This window comes from Carlito syrichta, unplaced genomic scaffold, assembly GCF_000164805.1.
Source record: "Carlito syrichta isolate Samal-C Ts95f unplaced genomic scaffold, Tarsius_syrichta-2.0.1 Scaffold315133, whole genome shotgun sequence".
NCBI lineage: Eukaryota > Metazoa > Chordata > Mammalia > Primates > Tarsiidae > Carlito > Carlito syrichta.
Window position 1 is genome coordinate 248493 of NW_007259229.1, and position 15747 is coordinate 264239.

Sequence of the window (15747 nt, forward strand, 5' to 3'; positions counted from 1 at the left end):
CGGAACGCGGGGGGGACTATTCAAAACCCGCCCTTCTCCTTCCCTTCTCAGTTCCCCTGACCTGGGCGGAGTCCTGGGCTGGCGCACCCCTGCGCGTTGGCAGCAATTGCTATGCGTGGATACACACACAAACACGACAGGAAAGTGGTGTTCTTACTGTTTTCATCCCCATAATACAGACAAGGAAAACCGTGGCCCAGAGATGCTACTCAAAAGACCCAGAGCCAGGGAACCTGAACCCAAACTGATTCCAGTCGGAATTAATGAAGGAATGAATGTTTCTTCACGTAGTAGTGTAATAAATACTAAGGATCCAAAACACTGCCTAGAAAACACAGCAATAATAATGAACGCAACGTGTATTCATAGCAAACAAATAAGCAAAAAATAATGTAATTATTGGCCAGTAAATTCCCTTTAAGCCTGGGCAACAAAGCAAGATCCCATCTCTACAAAAAAAAAATTAGCATGGTGGTGCATGTCCGTAGTCCTAGCTCCTTGAGATGCTGAGGGGGGAGGATCGTTTGAGCCCAGGAGTTTGAGGCTGCAGTGAGTTGTGATGGCACCATGGCAATCCAACCTGGGTAGAGGAAGATCTAACCTTTAAAAAAAAAAAAAATCCCTCTGGAAGGCAAAGGCAGGGTCACATCTTCCTTCAGGGGCCCAACCACTTGGCTACCTTACGATGTAAACAGTGCCCCTGCCCCACACTTGTTTAAACAGCCCTGCCTGAGGTTAGCTAAGCTCTCAACAAACATTAAACAAAATTTCAACAACTGGTTAAAAAATGCAAAAGCAGGTAACAAAATTCTCAGTTCTTCAGAGTTTCTAAAAGGTTCTTAACAGCCTTGTCATCACCGCCTCCAAAAAAAAGAAACCCACATTAGCCCCCCTTTTTAAAGTTTCAAACGAAAACCAAAAAAAAAAAAAAAAAAAATTCATCCCTCAAATGACCCAAATTTAAATGTAACCACCTCAAAATAGAAAAAAAAATGAAAATTAGAAAACAAAAATATTTTTAAACATCCCACTCCCAAAGTCAGGATTAGGTGAAAAAGAAGTGCTCACCTGAGTGCTTGCAGAGAACCTAGATTTTAATTCTCTATTGTGAAAACCCCAACACTTCTTAAACACTGCGTGGACATTTTAACTTCTTTGCTAACACAGCCTAAAAGACCACCTAACACACCTCGCCTTTACTCAGGTCTCAAGAAGAGGCTTTCACTTAGATGGGTGGGCTCTGCGTTTCATCAGATTGAGCATGACTTGGATTTTTCCCTGCCTGCAAGATTAGTAAATAAAAGATGGGAAGGAAGGAATAATAGGCATCCCAGGCACAACCCCACCATTACACAAACATCAGTACTTGTGCTTTTTGATGAAACCGTTCAAACTTGGCTGTAGCCAACGTCTCGTGCTTTAAGCCCTTTCTCTCACGCTTATCAGAAGCTAAACTTAACTTGCTGGTAACGCAGAGGGAAAATCCCAGTCAGTGACAACACACACACAAATCAGTAGGAAAATACTTGTGCACATGACTCACAGCACAGTGGAAGGAATGTGCCTTGAGTGATCTTGGACCTCTCCTTGCCCTCAAGCATGGTCTTCAGCAAATCCCAGTTCTCCACTTCCTCATCTACAAAATCATTCGCATCTAATTTGCCTTCATCAAAAGAACAACAAAATGAAATAATCCCCTTCAATATATGATGGGGGAAATGTTGCATTAAGTATAAAGCAGAAGGGAATGATTTTTCTAAAACAGTGTAACAATGCTTAAGAGGGAGGGGAAAGTATGAATGGTTAGTTGTTCTGTACTGTGTATTAATTTAACAGTCACCACAAGCCTCAATATTCGTTCCACAAATAGAACAACTCAAAGACAGGGATCTTCTTTCTCCCAAGCTTCCAGAAGACATTTAAGGAGCTAAAGAGATTTGAAAATGGGGTTTCAGGTCGGGCACAATGGCACATACCTGTAATCCCAGCAATTTGGAAGGGCGAGGTGAGAGGACTGCCTGAGCCTAGGGGTCAAGACCAGCCTGGGCAACTTGGCAAGACCTCGTCTGCTGGTGGGAATGCAAACTAGTTCAACCTCTATGGAAAACAGTGTGGCAACTTATAAAAGAATTAGAAATTAGCCTTCCATTATGACCCAGCAGTCCCCCTACTGGGAATACACCTGGAGGAATTCAAATCATTCTACAAAAAAGATACCTCCACATACATGTTTATTGCAGCACTATTCACAATAGCAAAAACATGGAACCAATTGTACTGCCCACTGAAACTGGACTGGATAAAAAAATGTGGTGCATATACACAATGGAATATTACACAGCCATAAAGAAGGACAAACATATGGACTTTGTAGCAACTTGGATGGATTTAGAGTCTATAATACTCAGTGACCTATCACAGAAACAAAGAACTGAGTACCACATGTTCTCACTCATAAGCGGACCCTGAACATTTATCATAATACTACAAGAAAGGGATTGGCAGTAGTGGGATACTGCCAGGGCTGTGGGAGGGGGGGGCACATAACATCAGTAAGCATACCTGGCCTCAAACCAGACAAGGTGGGGTCCAAAGGGAGGCCCAAACTTTACCTGTACAACGTCCACTTGTATAACTAATCCTGAATTGTACCCCACATCTTTAAAATAAAATACATATTTTTAAAATGATTAAACAACTATGGTACATCCATAGAACACTACTCAGCAATAAAAAGGAATAAACTATTGATACATGCAATTAAAAAAAATTAACTGGGCATGGTGATGTGTTCCTGTACTTGGAAGGCTGAGGTGGAAGGATCGCCTGAGCCCAGCAGGTAGAGGCTGTGGTGTGGCCATGGGCGACAGAGGAGACTCTGACTCAAAAAAAAAAGAAAAGAAAATGGGGTTTCTGCCAGCCCCTTCCTAAGTCAATAAAAGAATAAATAAATGGAAACATTACAGAAACATCTTTGGCATTCCATTCAGTGACACATTAAGACATATACAGGCAATTTCAAGTTTCCTGACCTGCTCACTACTCAGAGCTGATGGGGTGAGGTGTGGGTGGGGTTGAGGAATGTGAAGCAGCTGGGAATCACCACTGCAAGCCCACCCAGAATGTTATGGCGGAGGCGGGGGGCGGGGGCAAACTCAGGGTCCTGGTGTTCCTTCACCTGCCGCTCCCCAACCCCCGGACCCCACAGAGCCTCACTCGTCGTCCCAGGATCTGAGGTCGGCCATGCCAAACCTTGCTTACCTCAAGGTTCCCAACTTGGACGTGAGTGGAGCCAAGGAGGAAGGATCCTGCACCTGAGCACTACTTTGGACTTTATCCTTTTACCAGGGACACTTCACCTGCCTTTTCAAGCCTCTTCCTCCTCTGTGGACACAGGCTGCTACACCTTCAAGGTGTGAGCACGGCTGGGACTTGGAAATAGCCATAACCACAGGCAAGAACTCTGGACAAAGCCCACTTGACAGATGGCAGCAGACCCCCCTCTGGGTCGTCCATGCCAGGCACCCACTGCCACCAGATCACAACAACCTTCTGAGGTAGGCACAGGTGTTATCCTGCTTTGACAGGGAGGAAATTGCAGTGCAGAGAGGTAACAGAACAAGTCTGAACCCAGACCTGACTGTGGGTCCTGGGTCCTGCTAAATGAAACCAAGCATTGGATCTGATCACAATGATCTAACTTAAGTATATTGTTTTACATGCAGTACTCAGTGATTCGGTTAAGCCTGATCCCAGCTCTGCGAGGCAGGTCACGCTATGACTTCACTTTAGAGGACACTGAGGCACAGAAAGTCACAGAGCCTAGCCCCAAGTCACACAATGGCTAAGTGGAGGAGTTAGCGTACCAGCCTCCAGGACTCGGTCTACCCTCTGTGTGCCCTAACTAATCCATGACTCTCTCTACAAATGATGGGAGATGCTCTAGGCTTGTGGACACTCAGGCCCCTCACCCTAGTCTCCCTGAGGGCAGAGGCTGGGTCTCACCGTCTTATGCATCCATAGTGGCAACTACATGTATGCCTGGCACCCAGCAGGACCCTAATACATGCTTCGGAGCCAGTGAGTGGATGGGACAAATTTCAGTTTCTCCACCTGACCAGTTCATCCCGTGATGTGTTCTCGTACTTGCCTAGAGCCCAGACCAACCGTGGTAACTTACCAAGAAGAAACGGTCCCGAATTAACAACCCCCCCACGCCATTTTCCAGCCCTTACCCTATCTCCTAGCCCTCCCCCAGCTGCCCACCCCTCCACACAAAAAGAAACACAAGCATAGACTATTAGAACCACAAAGGATGTCCGAGCACCCAGTCCAGCCCCCAAGAGGGTAGGTGACTTCCTCAAGCTCACACAGCTTGTCCATAAATTACCCGTCTCCTGACCCTTCCCACTAACAGCAAAAACAAGTTAGAAGGAGGATGGGGGTGGCCTTCTTGGAACACAAGCCTCTTACGCCCTGGGGCCAGGCTAGGCAGTGACACCAACACTGGCAGTTCGCAGACTGACTTCTAAACCGCATTTGCTGAGGGTCTGGGCTCGAATGGTGCTCTGGGCCTATGATTGTCTTGCTGGGAGACCTGAAACCTCTGCGCTTCAGCTTATCTAGGAAGTGAGATGACTGGTTCACCCTTTCCCCCAATACATTTTTTTTTGAGTTGAAGTCTCACTTTACCACCCAGGCTGGAGTGCAGTGGCATGTTCACGGTCACCACAGCCTCAGCCTAGTGGACTCAGGCAGTCCTTCCAGCTCAGCCTGCCAAGTAGCTGGAACTACAGGCATGCACCACCATGCCTGGGTAGAACCCATAGACTCAGGCAATCCTCTCACCTCGACCTCCCAAAGTGCTGGGATTGTAGGCGTGAGCCACCGTGCCCAGCCACTTTTTATACTGCTTTATTATTCGACATTGCCTAAAACATGTTATTAAAATGATAGAGCAGAAAGTTAGAGAACACAAAAGAAAATTTAAATCATAGATAATCATACCATACCACATAAAAACACTGATTATTCACTATTTGGAGACACTCCTTACAGTCTCTCAAGACACACACACACACACACACACACACACACACACACACACACACACTCATTAAGCACATACATTTTTTGTGCTTACTATGTACCAGAGACTGCAGTTTTGAGCATGTTGCATACAGTCCACAATCCCAAAGCCTAATGCGCTTTTTTTTTGCATCAGGATCTCACTCTGTCACCCAAGCTGGAGTGCAGTGGCATGATCATGGTTCACCGCAGCCTTGAACTCCTGGGCTCAGGCAACGCTTCCGCCTCAGACTCCCGAGTAGCTGAGACAACAGGCATGCATCACCACACCCAGCTAATTCTTTTTTCTTTTTCTTTTTAGAGGCAAGTTCTCACTCTGTTACTTAGGCTTGTCTCAAACTCCTGGGTTCAAGCAGTCCTCCCGCTTTGGCTTCCCAAAGTGCTGGGATTACAGGCATGAGCCGCAGGACTAGGCCCTAATGTGCTTTGGAACTCGGAAATTTTTTTTAAGGAAAGTGAAGCTCTATGTTCCACATTATCACATTAATAATTCAGCAGCAGAAGGCATGAATACTCACACAAAATGGGATAAATAATGGCAATAAATAACATAGCATCAATTCAGGACAGATTGTGCTATTGAGTTTACCACCAACTCATGAAATTCAAGTTTATGAATTTAAGTTTCAGGACTCCAGCTGCAACCTGAGTGATCCTGAACCTGTCCTATCCCATCAATCCACACATGCACCCCACAGGGTGGTACTTTTGGGGGAGCAAGCTAAGAAGAGGAAGCTTTGAACCTGAGTATCGCACCCCAGGCCTACTATTAACCATGCTGCTGCTTGTTCAACAGATGGGATCACACTGGACAGCTTTGTAGCCTTCGTTTCAGAGTATGTAGGCAACTGCTTTGCCACATCATGCACGTTCTCATCAGTTCCGTTTCTAAGAGTTGCACGGAAATTCCAACCCTTGGGGACATTTCCAAGGCCAAGGAAAGGCCAACATCCAACCTCTGCCCTGAGATAAACCCAAAAGAAAGGGGACAGGAGGAGAGACCTGAACAGACACCATGAGGTTACCAGATCTATATTCTTAGCCAGCCCTCGTTAGCTGGGAAAAATGAGAGAAGGGCTGAGTTTGTATAACCATATTAAAGACAGAACATTTTTAAGTTGGAGTTTAACCCCAAAACTAGTCTACAAAGTAACAAGATATATGCAAAAAGAATTTTTTATTTTTTTGCGTTAGAGTCTCACTTTGTCACCCAGGCTGGAGTGCAGTGGCACGCTCATGGCCACTGCAACCTCGACTTGCTGGGCTCAGGCGATCCTTCTGCCTCAGCCTTCCAAGTAGCTGGAACCACAGGCACACGCTACCATGACCGGCTTTTTTTGTTTTTGTTTTTGTTGTAGAGTTGAGGTCTCACCAAGTTAACCTGGCTGGTCTCAAACCCCTGAGCTCTGGCAATCCTCTCTCCTTGGCCGCCCAAAGTGCTGGGATTCCAGGCTTGAGCCACCGCACCCAGCTGCAAAAAGAACTTTATGAAAACAAAAATTTACTGCTGTGAAAGAGCAGTAACTGCAAAACACTACTTATCTGTTCATTCACTCATCCTCCGTTCATTCATTCATCCATCCATTCATTCATTCATCCATTTCCACGCTCATCCATTGAGTGTTCTGCATGTTCCTAAAACGCAGAATTCTGTCTTTGGCAAGTTTGTGTGGCTCATTTCATTCATATATTTGGCAAATATTCATTCAACATCTACCATGAGCCAGCACTGGGCTAGGCGGTGGGGGGAAAACAGAGACCACTATAAATATGGCCCTGCCGTCTATAGAGCCTACCATCCAGTGCAGGGTGACAGGTAATAACCAAGCAGACAGACAAGGAGATAGAAGACATGCTCTCAAGAGAGAGACGATATGTGGTGAAGACAACAAATCGGAGTGATGGATAGAGATACTGAAGGGAGGGACATTTTAAAGGTGGGAGGTGGACGAGGAAGGCCCTTGGAGGAAGTGACTTTGATGGGCAAAGAACTGGGAGCGCAGACCGCAGACCGGTACAGTCTGCAACCAGTTGGGACCGGTACTGCACAGCAGGAGGTGAGTAGCAGGTGAGCAGAGTGCCACCTCCTGCCAGATCAGCAGGGGCATTAGATTCTCACAGAAGCACGAACTCTGCTGTGACCTGCGCATGCGAGGGATCTAGCTTGCCTGCTCCTTGGGAGAATCTAATACCTGACAATTCCCCTGCCCTCCATCTGCGGAAAAATTGTCTTCCATGAAAGCTGTCCCCGACGCCAAAAAGTTTGGGGACTGCCAGCCACTACGGGATCTGCAGGGCCCAGAGCAAGATGAAAATGAGGAGCCCCCTGCTGAACAATCATTAAGAATTTCAAGGCAGTGACAGCAGAGCATCAAACCAAGCACGGGACCCCTCTAAGCACAAGGTGCACCTGTGAAGCTGGCTGGTGGGAGATGAGGAGTAGAGAGAAAGAGAGCACTTGTGCTCAGAAGGGACAGTGAGTGCAATCAGAAAAGGGACCCTACTGGGAGAAGCCTGGCATGGTGAGTGAGGACACTGCAGCCAGGAGAAGGCCCCTTTGAAGACTGCTTCAAACAGAGCTTCCTGAGGTGGGTTGGTCATGAATGCCTGTAGTTACAACTACTTGGACAGCTGAGGCAGAAGGATCGCCTGAGCCCAGCAGGTCGAGGCTACGGTGGCTGCGAGCATGCCCCTGCCCTCCAGCCTGGGTGATAGAGTAAGATACTAACTCGAAAAACAAACAAACAAAACAAAGCTTCCTTCCAAACCCCAGACTTAAACACAAGCATTTTCCATCCATGCTTCGCCAGTCTCCCAGCTAGTGAAGGAGGAGGCCACCATGGGAGGCCACCTTCCAGGGCAGAGCAGAGGTAAAGGGGTTCCCAAGGAAACAGCTGAGAGCAGGAGCGGATCCACAAACACCTGGCTGCGGTTTCTCCGTTACCACAGAGTCCTGGAATACCCTGAACTTCTTCTCCCGGGACTTAGTTTTCTCTCTCAGAAATGGGGAGGTGGTTGGATCAGGTCTGGAAGGACCAGCCCAAACCCCAAGTCCCTGCTTCCATTTTGCCAAAACTGAACCTCAAATGTTAGAAGAACTGCCTGGGGGTACAGACTACTTGGCAGCTTCTCAGGAAAAATGACAATAATAAGAGCTTCCTGGACTCCACTGGCAGGGACCCTTTTTCACCACATTTGGCTTCTTGGCTCAGGCTTTATTTCCTCCTTGACCCAGCAGGGTGCAACATCTGGCTGGCCAGCCTGCCCACACCACTGCTAAGTCAACATATGGTTGCTTCACTTAGAAGTGGGAGCCAAATAATGTGTCTACATGGATAGAGAGAGTAAAGTAAGAGAACTAGAAGGTCGGGTGCAGCGGCTCACACCTGTAATCCCAGCACACTGGGAGGCTGAGGTGGGAGAATTGCTTGAGCTCAGGAGTTCGAGACCAACCTGGGCAATATAGTGAGACCTTGTCTCTACAAAAAAAAAAAAAAAAGGCCAAGCTTGGTGACTCAAGCCTGTCATCCCAGCACTTTGGGAGGCTGAGGCGAGGGGATTGCCTGAGCCCACAGGTTTGAGACCAGCCCGGGTGACTTGGCAACACCTCGTCTCTACAATAAATAAAAAAATTAGCCAGGCGTGGTAGCACACGCCTGTAGTTCTGGTTACTTGGAAGGCTGAGGTGGAAGGATTGCCTGAGCCCAGCAGGTCGACGCTGGGCTGGCCGTGAGCAGGCCACTGCACTCCAGCCTCGGCACTGAAGTGAGGCTCCAACTCAAAAAAAAAAAAAAAAAGGTAACAAACACCAGAGACTCAGAAAGGTAGGAGGGTGGAAGGGGGTGAGGGATGAGACATCACCTAAAGGGTGTGATGTACACTATTCGGGTGAGGTCCACACTAAAAGCTGGGACTGCACCACTGTATAGTATGTTCACGTAACAAAACTGCACTTGTACTCCCATAACCACTAAAAAAAATTATGGAAAAAGGCTGGGTGCAGCGGTTATGTCTGTAATCCCAGCACTTTGGGAGACCGAGGCTGGAGAATCACTTGAGCCCGTAAGTTTGAGACCAGCTTGGGTAACATAGCAAGACCTCGTCTCTACGAAGAATAAAAAATTAGCCAGGCATGGTGGTACACACCTGTAATCTCAGCTACTGAGGAGCCTGAGGTGGAAGGATCCCCTGAGCCTCAGAGGTTGAAGCTGCAGTGAAGCATGACTGTGCCACTTCCTGTGAGGCCCAAACAAAAAAAAAGAAAAAGACTTATAGGAGGCCATGGTTTTGGACTGAACTCCTGTACTGGGCGCCAACAGACCAAACCAAAACAGATCACTCATGCCAAGTGCCTTGTTAATCAAACTGAACTTTGGAACTGACCAGTTTTCCAAAAAACAGGAGATTCACAGCAACCAATCAGAAGGGGTCCCGTTTACCTGAGCTGGCATGATAAGAAAGTTCCCTCTGTTTCAGCTCTCTAAGGAAAGCCACTTTGAATCAGTGAATCTGCTCTTTGTTCCCTGTTCCTGCTTTCTTCAGCCCTGTTCTGTCTACAAAGCCAAGCTCCTTGGCTCGGCTCATCAGCTCCTCAGAACACCCGCTCTGTCTCACAGAATGAGGTGTTGCCCAATTTTAGAACCATAAACAAAAGCCAATTTGACGTTTAAACTCAGTTTGTTGTGCTTTTGTCTTTGGACACTACCCTCGATGGCCCACAGCCAAAACCTGCCTGAGCACTGACCTGTGGGTCCCAGAGAAAAGGCATTACTGCCCTCCCTGTATAAGAAAAAAGCCCAAGGCCAGGCGTAGTGGCTCACACCTGTACTCCCAGTGCTTTGGGAGACCGAGGTGAGAGGATCACTTGAGCCCAGGAGTTCAAAACCAGCCTTGGCAACACAGTGAGACCCCATCTCTATTTTTATAAAAAAAGGTTTTTAAAAAAGAAAAAAAACTGTGGCTTAAGCCCAGACTAGCAAAGATCCCTCACAATAGCAGGGAAAAGACAGTGGGTAGAAAGTTGGGAGGCTTGCCCCCCTTTCCCTTATACCCTGCCTTTTATGGATGCTTTATATTCTCTTGCAAAGCATTTTAGAAATATTCGTTCAGGCAGGGCAAGGAGATTCATGCCTGTAATCCCACCACTTTGGGCTGGGCAATCCTCTTGCCTCAGCCTCCCAAAGTGCTGGGATGACAGGCTGAGCCACTGCGCCCAGCCCAGCGAATTTTTTTTTTAGAGTCTTTCAATGTGTTTGCCCATTTCATGATGGGTGATTTACGAGCACACCTGCCCACCCCACACTGAGCGTTCAGCAGTTTTGGACCCAAAACAACAAGACCCTGTCCCCTGTGCTCCCATTCACCAGATTCCACCCCAAGTGACTTTTTGTTTCCCTGGTGAAAAAAGTCCTCAAAGGGAAATGTTTTGCCGACGTGGAAGAGGTGAAAGAGGTGGGAGGATTGCTTGAGTCCTGGAGTTCAAGACCAGCTTGAGCAACACAGTAAGACCTTGTCTCTACAAAAAAGTCAAAAAAGCAGCTGGGCATGGTGGTACACATCTGGAGTCCCAGATACCTGGGAGGTTAAGGTGAAAGAATTACCTGAGCCCAGGAGGTCAAGGCTGCAGTGAGCCATGATCGTGCCACTGTACTACAGCCTGGGCAACAGAGTGAGACAAAAGAAAAGAAAAGAAAAAGATTAATTCATTTAATCCTCACAACTTTCTAGGAATTCAAGATTAAGGAAATGATCATAATAATGTTATTATTTTGACAAGCCTGTTAGTTTGGTAAGTTCTTAATTAGGACTAGTGAAAATAATTCACACAGTTGGTTCCTTCTTATCCATTGGGCTTGGCTCTGTACAATAACCACCTGCCATATGAGGCTATTAATTAAAATGCAAAATTCAGTTCTATAGTCACACTGGACACATTTTAAATGCTCTATAGTCACATGTGAATAATGGCTGCCATACCAGGCCTTGCAGATCTAGAACATTCCATCCTAGAACAATCCATCAAGGCAGAAAGTTCCATTGGGCCACTCTGGCCTAGCTTAAAAGTTGCTTCTCTTGAGGGCTCCTGTGGCCTGACCACACCTTTCCAAAACAGATCCCCTTGGGTATTTCTGCTTTACCCTGCTCCCCTCCCAGCACTGAACATACTCAGAGACAATCTTCCTTGTTTACCTGTGTGCGATATCCCCACCGCCACCCCGCTAGGATGCAGGCTCCGTGGGGCTGCAGCCATATCTTCCTGTTTCCTGCTGGAACTGTGGGGATAAAGGTATCTCCCCATTCCTCTTGCTTACTCAGACCTGCCCAGCCACCCCTCGCCAGAGAGCCACTTCCCACATGGACTCTGAGTTTTGTCTCTGGTGAACAGGTTTAATAAACTGTTTTCTCTAATCCCTGCTGAAACTGCTACACTGAGAGAAAGAAAGGAGACTGGAGGGGAGAGAAGGTTGGAGAGTCCTAAACAGAGCACACTGCTGCAAATGGGAGGACCACGGGTTTTGCAGCCCAGCAGAACTGGCCTTGAAACTTGGCTCTGCCACCTCCTGGCTGTGGATCTTGGAAAACAAACATCACCTATCTGAGCCTTTTCTCATCTGTAAAATAGGCATCCACCACCATCCTTGTGCCCTTGTTACAGGGGATACATGGATCATTTATAAAAACTGTAGTTAGAAGGAAGGCGGGGAAGCTCTGGGTAAGTTTGAGTGTTGGGTGAAGAAGGTGCCAGCTAAAGGACAGGCCAGGAAAGGAGCTGGCAGGAACCTACTGCTTATGAAGTACCTATCTTGTACCAAACTCTGCATACTTTACAACCATTATCCCATTTAATCCCTTCCATATTTTATAGAGGAGGGACTGAGGCTGGGAGAGGAGATGGGCCATGTCCAAGGTCACAGAGTAGGGGGAGGCAGAGCCAAAAGTTGAACCCAACTCCTTCTGACTCCACAGACTGTGCTCTTTGTACCAGACTTTTACCTTTCTCTTCCTTTAAACTTTCTGAAAACTCAAAACGGCCTTCCCCTAGGACTGTCAGGAGTACTTGCCTTTTCTCTTTTCTCTCTCATCTATGTCCAACAAGCAGGGTTAAACTCAAGCTCACTGCTAACATGGACGCATATGGAAGGCCCTGTCCAGACTTTTCTCATTTTGGTAGAGAGAGTACGGAAGATGCTTAAAAGAATATCCAATAAAACTCTATCCCCAAGGGAGAAAAACAGACTGGATGGAAGAAGAAATTCCAGAAGGAGAGCAAAGGCTCCCTGTGGCTGGTGGGGTTACGCTTGGTGGCACTTTTCTTCCCAAGTTTTCCACCCAGAACTGCGGTACTGCATTTGGAATTTGGGGGTAGGGGAGGAGAAGGTGGATAACAACCAAGTAAACAAAGCCACTGGATCCCCTGAAAAGTCCCATCTGTTATGAACCTATAGGCATTCGCTTCCAACAACTAAAGGATGCAGACGTCAGAGTACTGGAGTATCTGCTTTTTAAGCTTCACTGGGGAAAGGCTGGTTTTTCAGTTGAAAATGAATGAATGAATGCTGTGAGTGAATGAATGACTAGATGTCCCTTCAGGAGGCAGAGAAACCTGTCCCTCCCTCCAGGCTCCATTATCATCAAGCGCTTACCATGCTTAGCTCATTTGTCTTATTGCTTAGCTCATTTGTCTTATTTTATCTTATTTATTTATTTTTTGAGTCAAGGTCTCACTCTGTGGCACAGGCCGGAGTGAAGTGGCACAATCATGGCTCATCACACTGCCTCCACCTCCTGGGCTCCAGTGATGCCCCCACCTAAGCCCAGCCCCCTTAGTAGCTGGGACAACATAGAGATGATGCCTCACTATGTTGCCCAGACTGGTCTCGAACTCTTGGGCTCAAGGGATCCTCTCATCTCCGCCTCCCAGAGTGCTAGGACTAGAGGCATGAGATATCATGCCCAGTCTTCATTTGGCTTAAATTATAACTACTTATCCACAAAGTCATCTTCTCCAGCTAGGCTGAGATCTTCTAGAAACTCAGTTTCCTGGCACAGGGACTTGTGTGTGCAGTAGACGCTCAGTGAATGACTCTCAAAGGAGGGGAGGAAGGAAGGTACAAGAGAATGCTCACGTCTTCTGCCTTTTTACATAGTCCCCTTTGAAGTGTTGGTGTCAGGAGATGGCTCGCCTGGGGGAGCAGGGGATAAGAAGGATGGAGACCCCACTGTAACTCTGCACACCCCGATTACAAAGAGAAAGGACACGTTACCTCATAGTGGGGACGCGGGTCTCAGTGTCGCCTGTGGTCAGAGGCGCCTCCAGGGACAGCGCCCCCAGGCTGGCCCGGCTGCCCTTTCGGGAGGACTCACGAAAGGAGCCGGCGCCAGGATCCTCGTCGGAGGAGTTGTCGTCAAAGGAGCCCAGGATGAAGTTGGTCATCAGCTGCCTCTTGAGGTTGGCCTGCTTCTTGGCTTCTTTAGAGGGAGACCGGGCACGCTGGCCCTGCGGCCTGGCTGGGGAGGACTGGCCATTGGTGTCTGGGGCCTCGGGGACTTCAGTGCTTGTCCTGTTGGCTTGGGGTTCTGGGAAGGACGAGGCATCGGTGGAAGAAGGGGAGTTTCTTGGGGGCTTCTGGTGTGAGGGTGGCAGGGAGTTTCTCCGCCGATAGGCATCCTTGGGGCTTTTGTGGGAGCCTGGCTCGGCCTGGCTGGCAGTCTTTGGCAGTGAGCAGCCATCACCATTTTTCTGTGGTGGCTCCCCTGAGCTGTCTGAGGCTGGGAAGGGCTCCTGGTCTGAGATGAAGCTCGCTTCTGATTTACTCTTGGGCATCGGCTTGGAGTCCGTCATCTTCTCACAGATTTTTAATCAGGTAAACGTCAGGCAGGAGAAAATTAGACAAGATAGAAAAAGAAGCAAGACCATTCAGAAAGTCTGCAAGGAGAAAGAGAGAGACATCTTAGGGTCTACACAATTGAGTTATTTTCCTCCTAAGGAGCTAGTGGGATGAGAGGCAGTTGGTGTTCTGTGTATTTCTAGAAGTAGAGCACAGAGAGTGGAGATGGGGTTCCTCTCCCAGTTCTGCCCCCTAATGTGCTTGGACATGTTCCTTGACCTCGCTGGACCTCAGTTTCTAGTTTGTTTGTTTTTTTTGTTTTTTGTTTTTAGTTGGAGTCTCACTCTGTTGCCCAAGCCAGAGTGCAACAGCACGCTGCTCACGACCACTGCAGCCTCGATCTTCTAGACTCAGGTGATCCTTTTGCCTCAGCCTTCCAAGTAGCTGGAACTACCGGCACGTGCCACCATACCCAGCTAATTTTTTGATTTATTGTAGAGATGAGGTCTCACTAAGTTGCCCAGGCTGGTCTCGAACCCATGGGCTCATTCTGCCTCCCTCTAATTTAGGGATACTAAGCCATGCTCAGCATAAATCATAAACATGCATGTGAGTGAGAACCAAATGGGATAATGTATACTAAAGGACTCTGTTCTAGCATCACTATTTATAATGTCAAAATGCAGAAACTGGCCGGGCGTGATGGCTTGTGCCTGTAATCCCAGCCCTCTGGGAGACCAAGGTAGGAGGATTGCTTGAGTCCAGTAGTTTGCAACCAGTCTGGACAACACAGCAAGAACCCATTTCTAAAAATAAAAAAAAATTAAAAATTAGCCAGATGTGGTGGCACATGCCTGTAGTCCCAGCTACTCAAGAGGCTGAGGCAGGAGGATCCCTTGAACCCAGGAGTTCAAGTCTACAGTGTGTTATATGATAGCGCCACTGCACTCAGGCCTGGATGACAGAGTGAGATTCTGTCTCAAAATCAAACAAACCAACCATAAACACAGCATAGGCACCATAGTGAGACCTTGTTTCTACAAAAAATAGAAAAATTAGCCAGGTGTGGTTGCATGCACTTGTCATCCCAGTTACACAGGAGAATGAGGCAGAAGGGTCATCTGAGCCCAAGAGGTAGAGGATGCAGTGAGCTGGGATCATGCCACTACACTCCAGCCTGGGAAACAGAGTGACATCTCGACTCAAAAAAAAAAAAAAAACCACAAAAATGCAGAAACAACCCGAATTAACTGATGAATGGATGAAGAGAATGTGGACTGTCTATGCAATGAAATATTATTCAGCCATAAAAATGATTGTAGCATCAAAATATGCTACAATGTGATAAAGCTTGAAAACTTGCTAGAAAACATAAAGAAGCCAGTCACAAAAGGTCACATATACATGAAAGTTTTCATATACATGATTCCATGCATATGTAATGTCCAGAATAAATAAATCCCAAGAGACAAAAAACAAATTCATGGTTTCCAGGAGTTAGTGGGATGGGAGTGATGGTTCAAGGGTATCAGGTTTCTATGCCAGGTGATTAGACTGTTCTAAAATTGATTGAGGCGGCTGGGTCCAGTGGCTCATGCCTGTAATCCCAGCACTTTGGGAGGCCGAAACAAGAGGATTGCTTGAACCCAGGAGTTTAAGACCAGCATGGGCAATATAGAAAAACTGTGTTTCTAAAAATTAATAATAATTGGCCAGGCATGGTGACTCAGCCTGTAATCCCAGCTCTTGCGAGGCCAAGGCGAGAGGATTACCTGAGGCCAGGGGTTCGAGACCAGCTTGGGCAAATTTGTGTGCAAATGACAATAAATCA

General features: G+C 47.3%; 1 protein-coding gene across 1 annotated transcript in view; it reads right to left on the reverse strand.

Moving 5' to 3' along the window:
• The window catches only part of ACACB (acetyl-CoA carboxylase beta), a 112787-nt gene extending 98782 nt beyond the window's left edge, over window positions 1-14005 (reverse strand). Inside the window, 1 exon segment of the mRNA XM_008072342.1 lies at window positions 13353-14005. Coding sequence (XP_008070533.1) covers window positions 13353-14005 — 653 coding nt within the window.
• Window positions 14006-15747: the final 1742 nt, after the last annotated feature.